The sequence below is a fragment of the Rhynchophorus ferrugineus genome, unplaced genomic scaffold, assembly GCF_030347505.1.
Source record: "Rhynchophorus ferrugineus isolate W39M unplaced genomic scaffold, kcgeb_rfMv2 rfM2, whole genome shotgun sequence".
In the NCBI taxonomy this organism is placed as follows: Eukaryota; Metazoa; Arthropoda; class Insecta; order Coleoptera; family Curculionidae; genus Rhynchophorus; species Rhynchophorus ferrugineus.
The window spans coordinates 88,811,281-88,823,948 of record NW_027472581.1 but is presented as its reverse complement, the minus strand read 5'-3'; the positions used below and the strand labels follow the sequence as shown (position 1 = coordinate 88,823,948).

The 12,668-nt window shown below is 31.8% G+C and overlaps 1 protein-coding gene across 18 annotated transcripts in view; it reads left to right on the top strand.

Moving 5' to 3' along the window:
• The window catches only part of tmod (tropomodulin), a 202,799-nt gene that overhangs the window by 69,657 nt on the left and 120,474 nt on the right, over positions 1–12,668 (top strand). For 3 of the 18 annotated variants that reach the window (XR_013004566.1, XR_013004565.1, XM_076396838.1), the window contains exon 1: positions 4,546–4,922. The exons of 13 other annotated variants lie outside the window; for them this stretch is intronic. Coding sequence is in view for 2 of the 5 variants with exons in the window: in XM_076396838.1 (XP_076252953.1) it covers positions 4,854–4,922 (69 nt within the window). In the remaining 3 variants the exon portion in view is untranslated. Of the gene's footprint in view, positions 1–4,498; positions 4,923–12,668 lie in introns of those variants that run through there. 2 more of the 18 variants (XR_013004567.1, XM_076396840.1) reach the window with 2 other exon arrangements.

The window sequence follows — 12,668 nt, the reverse complement described above, 5'->3', positions numbered from 1 at the left end:
ACACCACTTTATTTGTGGCGTACTCGGTTTTAATTTCGGATAATAATCAAAAGGCTCGGGTACGATTTAAACCAAGCCGCTCGGCAGTATGGAGCAAAGGAAAATCGAACTGGCGGTAGTTTTCGCGATAGAAACAAAAACAACTATAACGAGAAATATTCTGGTTATATTTTATTTTCCATACTATTAAATACTATAACTTGTGCGCACTAATAACAGGTCAATTGAAAAGTCCCCGGCCTACCATAGTAAAACACTTTTTTTGCCAAAATTAGTTTTTTTGTTCAACATAATTACTTATGTAGTATGATACCATTTTTGTAGTACGATTTGCCCTTTGCTTCAAAATAGGCCTCAGTTTCGCCGATCACATCTTCATTCGACGAAAATTTCTTTCCAGTGAGCATTCTTTTGAGGTCTGAGAACAGGAAATAGTGGGTGAGGGCCAGATCTGGAGAATACGGTGCATAAGGTAGCAATTTGAAGCCCAATTCATGGATTTATGCCATCATTTTCACTGACTTGTCACACGGTGCATTGTCTTGGTGAAGCAGCACTTTCTTTTTCTTTAAATGCGGCCGTTTTTACGACGATTTCGTCCTTCAAATGGTCCAATAACTCTATGTAATAGTCGGTGTTGATGGTCCTTCCTTTTTCAAGGTAGTCAATGAAAATTATTCCATGCGAATTACTGTCGATTGGACTTCGGAGTGAAACGATGGAACCATGTTTCATCCATTGTCACATATCGGGGCAAAAACTCGAGTTTGTTACGCTTGATCATCTTCAAACCCTGTTCCGAATCATCAACTCGTCGTTGTTTTTAGGCATTCTCTCAGACTAGCACGATCGCCATATTTTAACAGTATTGAACAGTTATTAGAATTTCTAGACCAGAGAGTGAGTAGATTTCCTTCACCAATATCATTAAATTAATTGACGGGCGTTTTGGTACAAGAATGGGACAATATTTCGTTAGAAACTATTCAGACGCTCTGCTTTGCAAAAAATTGCACCTATTTTCAATAAGTATTGTCACTATTTCTGCTAATTCTTGTAGTGTATATTTATCCATAATAAAATTTGGACGTCTACACAACACAATGGTTAAAGCGAAACTAAGCTAAACGTCACATAATGGTACTTTTGTCTCATCCTATATAAATGTAAGTTAAATTAAAACTGTTATATTTAGCATAATAAATAAATTAGATTGTAAAAAGACATAATATCTAATTTCTCAGTGGATGTTATAAGTGCAGGAGCAGGTGGTTGTTAAAAAGTTAATTAGCAGGTCTAGTTGCTCGGGTTGGACTAATTGCTTCAATAACCTCGGCATCCCGAGTTGTTGCCTTAGAACTCCATGCTTCCGACATTCTAGGTTCGTCCATCGATCGATGGACGAACCTAAGTATTTGCTTGACGCTCAGTTAAGTCTGACACTGTTTACACAGGACTGAGGCTCGTCCATTCAACAAGTGTTCGAGCGAGGATACTCAATTTGATTCTACTAATGTTATTGATGTTGGACTGAAGACGCACCTGTTTTAAAAGGAAATGGTAGCTCAATACCTTATTAATAAACAAATATATTGCATATATATGTGAGATGACGAATAATGATTTAAACCTAGAAAAAGTTGAAAATAATTATCATCAGCATATAACTGCAATTAGTTTTCTTAATAATTAATAAAAATATAAAAATGAAAATATTGTCTTTTGTATAGTATCTTTTTTTAACCATCTTCATAGGTTTGAACAACTTGATGGTTAAACTCTTCTGCTGTATATATAGTTACCATTAAATTGGTTAAAATAACACAATTTTCATCATCGGTTACAAGATAATTTAAAAATTACTGCAATATCATACAAGATATTATACAAGTATTCTTATGTTTATTATTATGCATGTCACTAACTAGTCTACTGAATTTTGATTATTAGCTTGCAGTTCATCAGAGGTACATGCTCTATTCTTAATCGTAGACTATTGAAGTTCATCAAGCAATCATCAACACGTGGATTGAGTCGACATATATAACATATATAGTATGTGACAGAGGGCCAAAAAAACTCAGTTCAATGCTATAATGCTAACAACTTTTGTGGGTTGTGGAAGTCCATGTAGATATCAGAAAACTTCAATTAAGGTGCTGTAAATTTGACATGAATAAGCTGACATCCTGCATCTATGGATGATTTTAGATTTTTAATAATTAATAAACAGAGGAAGTTCATTAGTAATTTGATAGAATTACTAATCCTTTAGCGCTGCTTATAAATTTTTAAGAACTCCATGCAGTGTATTTTGATGTAAAATAATTTTGCCTTCTCTGTTCCAGTTTTTTCGATGTATTTCTTCGGTACCGATATTATGTTGTAAATTAATCATTGGATACAATTGAATATGCTTTATAGATCTAATTTACAATTAGAATTTTTCTTTGACAAATTCGATAATGTTCAAAACAAAGCAAGAAACTATCCTATTGCTCGATATTGATTGAAATATAACTCCTAATTTAACAACAATTTCTAATATCCTGCAACATTTCTACCTCTACTTAGATCCTATTGAATGAAAATCGTTTTGTTTAATGTTTTTTAAAACGTAGTAATATAAATTGCATTAGTTACTTCCCTTTTTATGTCCATTATAGTTTACGTTTCCTGAAATTAATTAGGCTACATTAATTTTGTTCAATAAAACGGTTCTATGCCAGAACAGAATGTTTTATGGTATGTTATTGCCAACTAGTTTCATGGAACACTTAACTTTGTAACATTTAAACTAAATTATTATTTATAAAATACAATCAAAGTTGATTTAAGCGGCGATAAAATGAAATTGTCTATGGAAACTAGCAACTTAAGGAATTCGATATAACAATTTGATGCTTTTGCACTGTAAAAAGGTCAATTAAAAAGTCCCCGGCCTGACACATAGATGGCGCTACTAGAATTAAATCCATATGTTTTTGATTAGATCTAACCCTCAAAAGATGCATGAATAAATTCTACAGCTGCCGGATCACTAGTTTGTGAATTATAGCATTTTGAGTGAAGCAATTTTTATTATTGTGAAAAAAATAGATAAAAAGTATTTCGCGTGTTGATAAAATGTTACTTTTTACACACTGCCTGATACTGCCCCGTCAACCTCAACCATCAAGGATTGAGCACCGAAGACGATCCACAAAATGATTTTGAATGACCGGAAATTGAAACTGAATGAAATAGGAGGCGCTCTAAAGATATCAACTGAATGAATATTTGGGTATGAGAAAGCTCTATGCAATGTGGGTGCCGCGCGTGCTCACTTTTGACCAAAAACTACGACGAGTTAAAGATTCGGAGCAGTGTTTGACGATGGTTAAGCGTAATAAAGCCGAGTTTTTGCGTCGATATGTGACAATGGATGAAACATGGCTCCATAATTTCTCTCCGAAGTCCAATCGACAGTCATCCGAGTGGACTGCATACGATGAACCCGCTCCAAAGCGTGGCGTCGCAACAGTCGGCTAGCAAGGTTATGGTGTCTATAGTTTGGGATGCGCATGGAATAATTGACTTTAAATAACATTGACTATCTTGAAAAAGGAAGGACCATCAACTGCGACTATTATATAGCGTTATTGGACCGTTTGAAGGGCGACACCGCCGAAAACGGTCGCATTTGAAAAAAGGAAAGTGCTGTTTCACCATCACAATGTACCGTATCACAAGTCAGTTAAAACGATAGCAAAAATCCATGAATTGCTTCCTCATCTACCGTATTCTCTAGATCTGACCCCCCCCTCAGCGATTATTTCCTCTTCTCAGATCTCAAAAGAATGCTCGCTGGGAAGACATTTTCGTCGACTGAAGAGGTGATCGCTGAGACAAATCGTACTACAAAAATGGTATCGAAAGTTGGAGGGTCGCTATAATCAGTGTATCACCCTTGAAGGGAATTATGTTGAATAAAAAAACTAACTTTAGCAAAAAAATGTGTACTATGGAAGGCCGGGAATGGAAGACTTTTTAATTGAACTGTTATATTTATTGAACTTTTAAAAAACATTTTTGTAAAGTAATTATTTAAACCCCAACCGTAAAAAGTCCGAGAGTTTGTTGGAGTTGATAATTAATAAAATTAATTAATCAAATAAATTTTGACTATCTATTTTAAATAACGTGTTTTTGATAAAAAAATCGGAAAGGGTGTACCGACACACCTGGTAAATGGATTCAATTAAAAGTAGATTATGTTGAGAAATAAATAAATATGCTTTGAAAAACATGAAAAGAGAATTAAACTACCTTTTCCGTAATCTACTATTTGAGAAGGCAGGAAGAAAAGAAAAAAATTATCCGATTTTTTTGGTGATTGGTGCAAACAATAATTTTCGTTGAGGTCTTACCAAACCAACGAAAAAAAAAACAAAACCTTTCAACCGCCGTCAAATAAACATTTTAGATATAGTGATAAATTGAGATTTTTATAAGCGCTGAGTTGAGAGAAATGATTCATCATCAGCTGACTTGAGGTGTCGTTGCAAGTCTTGGCGGATCATTGAGCCCGAGAGGTACGTGTGTGCGTTTCCCGAAATAAGGAGTCCGCGGCTTAGTCGAAGCACCGCTATACGCGCGATCGCTCTAAAATATTCATTGCGCGACATTGCGTCGGAATAATGGCCTCTTACTATCGGTAAGTGCTTCTCGTTTTCGCGTTTTTTTCTTCTTTCGATTCCTTCGCGCGCGGCTATCGCGATCCCGGGACATTTGGACATAACTTTCTTTCAGTGTGCGTTCGAGCTCGCGCGTGTTTTCAGTGTCGTTTGTAGTGATTTGGACTGATATGGAAGATGGAGTACTTTCAGGAATGGGAGGATACCGAAACCACCACCACCCGGACCAAAACGGTCACCAAAAAGGTCTGTTTCGTGAAAACAAAGAACTAAATCGAATTTATATACCCAAAAATAAAGACGACGATAGAGAAATAGCAAGTAAATAGACGAAATTTCAAAAATTATGGTACCATTATCATTGTTAACTTAATTTCTTAATTCTACAGCTTTAATAAGTTACGCCAAAAAGTTCTGTTTGGTAAAAATATTTCTTCTAACTGAACAGTCTTGATATTAAATCGATTTTATATACTCAGAAATTAAAATGACGTAAATAAAATTAAGAAGCATTTTTGTCTGAAAAGATAAAGAAACAATGAGGAACATTTATTAGTATTGAATTATATATGAAATAGTAGAGATATAGTCGAAATTTCAAAAATTATGATACCATTATCACTGTTAATTTAATCAATTAATGATGCACCTTTAATAAATTACACCAAAAAAGATTCACAAAGCTTCGTAGAGGCATTTCTTCTAACCGAACGATCGTGATATTAAAAATATAAAGGAACAAAAAGGAACGTTAATTAGTTTTGAATTAATTGTAGAGAAATAGACGAAATTTAAAAAATTTTGGTACCCATATTATTTTTAACTTAATCTCTTAATGCTTAAAACACCACCACCCGGACCAAAACGGTCACCAAAGAAGTATGTTTCTCGAAAACAATGAGCAAATTTTATTATTACATTATCTAAATTATTACAAATATATATCTTATTGCAAAAACACAGATAACACAAATAAAGCTAAATATTTTGATGAAATATTAATATGAAATAGTAAATAGATATACAAAATTTCAAAAATCATTGTACCACTATCATTGTTAACTTAATTTCTTACTTCTACAGCTTTAATAAATTACACCAAAAAGTTCTGTTTCGTAAAAATATTTCTTCTAACCGAACATTCTTGAAATTAAATTGAATTTATACACTTAAAAATAAAAATAACGTAAATAAAATTAAGCATTTTTGTCTGAAAAGATAAAGAAACAAAAAGGAACATTTATTAGTATTATGAAATAGTAGTGAAATAAACGAAATTTCAAAAATCATTGTACCTCTATGATTATTAACCTAATTTCTTATTTCCACCACTTAAAATATATTACACCAATAAGATCTGTTTCATATAATCATTTCTTCTAATCGACGATCTTGATATTAAATTGAATTTATACACTTAAAAATAAAAATAACGTAAATAAAATTAAGCATTTTTGTCTGAAAAGATAAAGAAACAAAAAGGATCATTTATTAGTATTATGAAATAGTAGTGAAATAAACGAAATTTCAAAAATCATTGTACCACTATCATTATTAACCTAATTTCTTATTTCCACCCCTTAAAATATATTACACCAATAAGATCTGTTTCATATAATCATTTTTTCTAATCGACGATCTTGATATTAAATTGAATTTATATACCAAGAAATAAGGATAACATAAATAATGTTAAGCATTTTCATCTGAAAAAGATAAGGAAACAAAGATCATACAGAAATGCACAAGAATTCTAAAAATTATGATACTCTTATTATTATTGACTTAATATATTAAAAATAAAGTTAACGTAAATAAAAGGAAATATTTTTTACGAAAAAGACAGAAATAACAAAGAGGAACATTTATTAATAGTGAATATAAACGAAATTTTATAGAAATGCAAACAATTTCATATAAATATGGTATCAATATTAACTTAAATTCTTATATAACCTTTAATAGTTTGTACCAAATGGGTTTGTTTCATGAAAATATTTCTTATAACGGTATAATTGTTGTTTTGTTGAATCAAAAGCAAACAACCAAATAATGAAATTATGTTTATCTGAAAAAGACGAAGAAACAAAGAGGAACGTCTATTAGTAGTGAATAAAAACGAAATTTTACAGAAATATACATAATTTCATACTATTTAATTTGCATTATAAATAAGCACTGTGAGAACTGTAAGTTCTACAGTGATTAATTCTTAATAAGATCGTTAAAATATATTTTTATAACTTCTTCAAATATTTTAAATTACATAAAACGATTAATATGTTTAAAGAAAAATATAATTCTTGCATTAACGGAAAGACAATGAACTAGCAATACAAAAATATATTAATATCAAACTAATTTTGTATACGTTAATCTATAATTTTACGTCAATCTATAACAATCTAAAAATTACGTTATTTATTCGATATTATTTCCTTAATTTTTAGTTTATTATTTAAATTGTTGGGTATTAGTATTTCAGTAATTATATATTACAAAATTAAAATTACAATTGTATATAGAATAATAAGAACATTTTACTAATTTTACATCTCTCATAACAAAATTGAGGTTATAATCTTGAGTTCCTATTACTACAGGATCTTTGTTACCAAATTCTAACCTCACATATACGACAAGATCAAGAAAACATTGTAATCCTCTGTATTATTATCGTATCTTTGTTTCTGTCAATGTCACTGTTAGTTTTACAACAAAACAAACATCAATTCTAACCTCTAATAATATATACAATAATATGGCATTACTTGTTTTCTTCTTTATTATTATAGGATCTTTGTTTCTGTCAATGTCACTGTCAGTTCTACAACAACAAAACACAGATGATTTCTAACTTGATCTACACGACAACATGACATCATCCACAATACAATAATAATTTTGCGGTTCGGACACTAGAGTGCGTAAAATTGTTTATTATCTCGTGCGTTATACCTGATTCCTGTTTGTTTATGAAACCGTGCCAAAACTGATTATTTTTGTAGAATTTCTAATCGCACATATTGTCATCATCTCGTCGCTTGTAATGATAGTTATTTTGGGAGCGAGGGAGAATTTTAAAAACATTATCTTACGATATGATATTTAATATATTAATGTTCATAAACAATAGAGCGCGGTATTTAGAGTACAATAAAGCATTGTTAAAATTCTATGGATTATATGGACGCAATTTATGTATTATCCTATATATTTTTATTAATTTTTAATTATTTCAATCAATTATTTTTTATTATTTATTGTATTAGTATGATTTAATATCGGTAGTAAATTATGTTTTGTTGCTCCAGAACTAGAACTTCTTGCACAATGGCCTTCAAAGTGTTGAAAATTGTAAAACAAATTTTATATAATTTTATTATAGTACGTATAATATGTATTTAAATATATGTAAAATAAATTTAAATAAAACCTAAAAATTTTACATTGCAATTTTTTTAAAAATAACAAATCTTATATGTATCTTAAGTTTTTATTGATTTTTAATTTTGTATGATTTATCTTTTTATTGCTTTGTATTTTCTTTGTCCAGTGGTAGTAAAATATTGTGAGTAATATGGATAGATGACAAAGGATCCCAGAGACCGATAATGAAAATCTTGTTTCACAACATGAGATGGTTTAGCTTGTAGTAACATTGTTTACAGTAACAGCTGTTTTTTATTTGATAGGTTAGGTATATAATTGGATATATTACGACAATATATTCAAGGTTGTTTTTTTTGTTCTTTTTTTTATTTAAATATAAATTACTTAATTTTTACTACTTAAACTTATATTATGTTTTGTATGTATTTTATGAAGAAAAGCCTTGTAGAAATGTGTTGTGTTTCTCTGGAAATTTATGGAATGTTAGGGAACGCTCTATATGAAACAACTTCTACATATTATGCAAATTTTAAGTGATTATTAATACCATATTTATTTATATTTGGAAGTATCACTGGATGAAGTTCCATACAAAACACATGAATAATATGCTGATTATTGTTATAATTTTTGTATGGTTTGGGCGCCTTACTTATATTTTGAAGTCGGTTAAATTTTTTTAAATATATTTAATTTTTCTCTTTTTAATGTTAAATGTTAGCTCATAAATAACGCCGTTATTTTATTAAGTTTTACAATGGGTAGGCCAAGTAAAGGAATGAGGAAAATAGGAATAAAGAAACAACGATTGAAAATAAGGAACGCTTCAGGATCCGGGCTCACTACCTAGTCCAGGTGATTTGACAAATGTTATAACCAAACTAGATCAACAACACAAAGTCATTGTTCTCACCGGGAATCGAACACGCGATCTCCGCATGTGAGAAGAACGCTCTAACAACTACACCATAGAAGCAGTTGTTTGCAATATTTCTACGGCTTCTCATATGAACGGTTTTTGCACTGAACGACTTCCGGTCTTCCATAACATCAGTTCAGCAATAATATTATACACAAATATCTGATTATTTTAGATAAAAAAATATATTTTTTAATTATTACTCTTCGTGAGTCGACAATCTGCCCTATTGGCAATAAGTATTTCTTATGTCTATATTATATATACATGTTATGTAGAAAATCACTTCATTAAGCAATCTTCTGTATAAAATATTATCTTAATTAATTAGTCTTATTCTAGAGTCTACATATGTCCAGTAATCAGATCAGGTGGTGTTAAATGTTTTAGTCTACGCACTTCACTATCACGTCGCATATTTAGCTGATTAGCGAGTACATTGGGATGCACTGACACTCTTTCGAAATACTTCACACAAACACGTGGAATTATACCCGTTATAGGTTCTAGAGGAATATCGCGTTATATCGCTTTATTTGAAATATAGTACGGAGCATCAACAATGGTACGCAACACCTTATTTTGGAACCGTTGAATGATAGATATATTAGATTTGCTAGCGGTACCCCATAGTTGAATTCCATATGTCCAAATGGGCTTGAGTATAGACTCATACAGCAATACCTTGTTTTCTAATGATAACTTGGATTTGCGCCCGATGAGCCAATACATTTGATATAATTTTAGTTCCAGTTGTTTCCGTTTAGAGAGTATGAAAAATATGTGAAAACTTTGGTGCCTTTGAAATTTGAGGTTTCCCCTCGATTTCCCCTCCCCCTTTCCACCGTCAGATCCTGACTTGGTTCCAATGGAATCACCTCAGTAGTGTACTCTTTCGAATACAGAAATAATATTGAAAATCGGTCGATAATTGACGGAGAAATCGGTGAACATACATTAAAAAATATATACAGTCGAGCATATGTTAGAACCTCCATCTTTTTTGAAATTGGTAATAAATTAAGCCATTAGGACCGAGGAAGTTATTCGTAATATATTTTATTTTTAGATATCTCCCACAATTCAAATATTATTTTGTCGATATCCGCAAAACCTATAAAACACACGTTACTAAAATAGTTGCTTTGTTTAATAAACTTGATTCATGTAATGATTCATATTCGGACACGCACATGTCCACCTTGTAGTTCCATTCCAAAAATCTGGAACTTTTTATTTTTAATTGATACTGATGAGCCACTACTCCGGTCCGACGTGCCAACAACATGGCGGCATTCGTATACACTTTTATACGTTGCCAGGAATTTTTATCATATACTTTTATTGCTAAATTAACAAACTACATCGGCACTTTAGTTTTAAGGTATGCGAAATAATGCGCGCTTATCTTTATTCTATATATCACTTTCATAAATATATAAAACACTCATGTAGGTATGAGTAGATGGAGCTAGTAATTCCCACCATTACTAGCTCCATCATATATATATATATATATATATATATATATATTCCAGGTTGCTGTGATTTATCAACCTTACTTAAAAATCCTTACTTCGTAAAATTTTGTTTCGAATGAGTTGGATTACTAGTTGGTTTGATGTTTTCTTCAGACCCTTTACTAGCACTCCATAGGTCCAAATTTGTGGTCAAAACCTTATGGGGTATCCAGGAATTATTATTTCTTTTCAGTATTTATTGCAGTATTTCTTTTCTTCGAATGCCTTTTCAACAACCGTTGTTACTGTGTGCACTTGGTCAATTGTCGAATGGTGATTTCGAATGGTATTTCTATAAATAGTTAAGTATGTTTTAACACACACCAGTTTCCCAAATAATTTTCATATCGCAGGTAGCAGCGGAATAGGCCTATAATATCTAGCTTGTTCTATTGATTTATGAGTGTTTTTAACGTTCGACATATTCAGTCGAATTATTTTAAGAGAAAATAAAAAATTAAACTAGTATATGATCGTTAAAAGGAAATGTGTATCATGTGCATATAAGTTATGAAACGTTTAGAATTATAACAAAATATGTCAGCTTGGTTGGGGTAGTGGTCAAAGCGACAAGACGGCCCTCCTACTGTCGTGATAGCCACAAGTTCAAATCCTGCTGAGACATGGTTGTACCTTTAAAATCCGACAGGAAAAATGTTTCAATGAGGGTAAGACGGAATGTCTTTTTGCGATGATCTCTAGGTTCTCTAAGCTCTCTATGTAAGGTATTTAAATATTTTCTAAAGGGATGTTGTTCTCTTCTTGTTCCCATAGGCCCAAATTGGTTTTATAATTGTATTATAGATCAACCTCTTTGATTTTAGATCAAGTTGAGAGTATCTTCTGACTAACCAGTATAGTTATTTTATTTTGGTTCTAATGTGTTTTGCTTTTTGTTTAACGTGATGTTTCCAATTTAATCTACCGTCAAGATGGATTCCAAGGTATTTAACTGATTCTGCTTGAGGAATCGGGCATCCATTGAGTGATATAATTAATTTTTTATTATTTCGCCTCAATACAAAATTAACGTGAACACATTTGGAGCTATTAAGTTGAATTTAGTAGTGGTCAAAGCGACAGGACGGCCCTCCCACTATTGTGATAGCCACAAGTTCAAATCCTGCTGAGACATACAAAATCCGACAGGAAAAATGTTTCAATAAGGGGAAGACGGAATGTCTTTTTGCGATGTTTTCTAGGTTCTCTAAGCTCTCTAGGTAAGGTATCTAAATATTTTCTAAAGGGATGTTGTTCTCTTCTTGTTGGATGTTGGAGGTGGAAATCTACTCTGTCTTTGCTCCAAAACTCCTCCTAACGGAAGATGTTTAATGATATACTGATTCTCCTCAAACCAAGACAGAGCCTATTTGGCTGAGTGTTTGGGCGCATTATCATATTGGATTATGACAGTGTTTGGCAGTAATATACTAGTAATGGTGAGAACTTGGGAGTCTTTTTCATTGAGAATATCGATATATTCATTCGTAATAATGGGGCCAGTGATGCAAATGTGTAGAATAGTTCGGTGTTACGATATTGCCTCCCAAATCATAACGAAACCTTCCCTATGCTTCTCGATACATTAACCCAGTTATTTGTAGGAAACAATGAACGATGATTTGTTGAACAATACTACTTCCAATCATCAAAGTTTTATGATCGTTCCAGCAGTTATTTAGCAGCTTAGCGTTGGCTTCCGTTATAAAGAGTTTGGCGATTGTAGCCATTCCGCGAATGTTAGCTTTGTGGAGCTCCCACTGTACTGTTTTTGTCGAAACAGTATTAGCCAAGTGAGTGGTGAGTTCTGCATATCTCTAAGTTTTCAATGAATATTTGCCATATTAGCAGTTATCTCTGAAATAATTGTATTAAATTATTTTTATACAAAGTGGGACAAAAGTCCTGCTACCATTTTGATTGCCTATAACTTTGCTCAAAGAAAAGATAAGTAAGTTTGGTTTTCATGAAAAGTTTATTTGGTTTTTTTTTTGTTATGATTGAAACATTATATCGACTAGATGGTGACCGTGATTCGCTATGCAACTTTCGGCTCTTTTTAAGGCATTTTCATAACATCCTGCAACATCTGAGACTGAATTTCTTCAATATCGTGACAAATATTGTCTTTAAGATGTTGAATCATTTGGAGTTTATTCA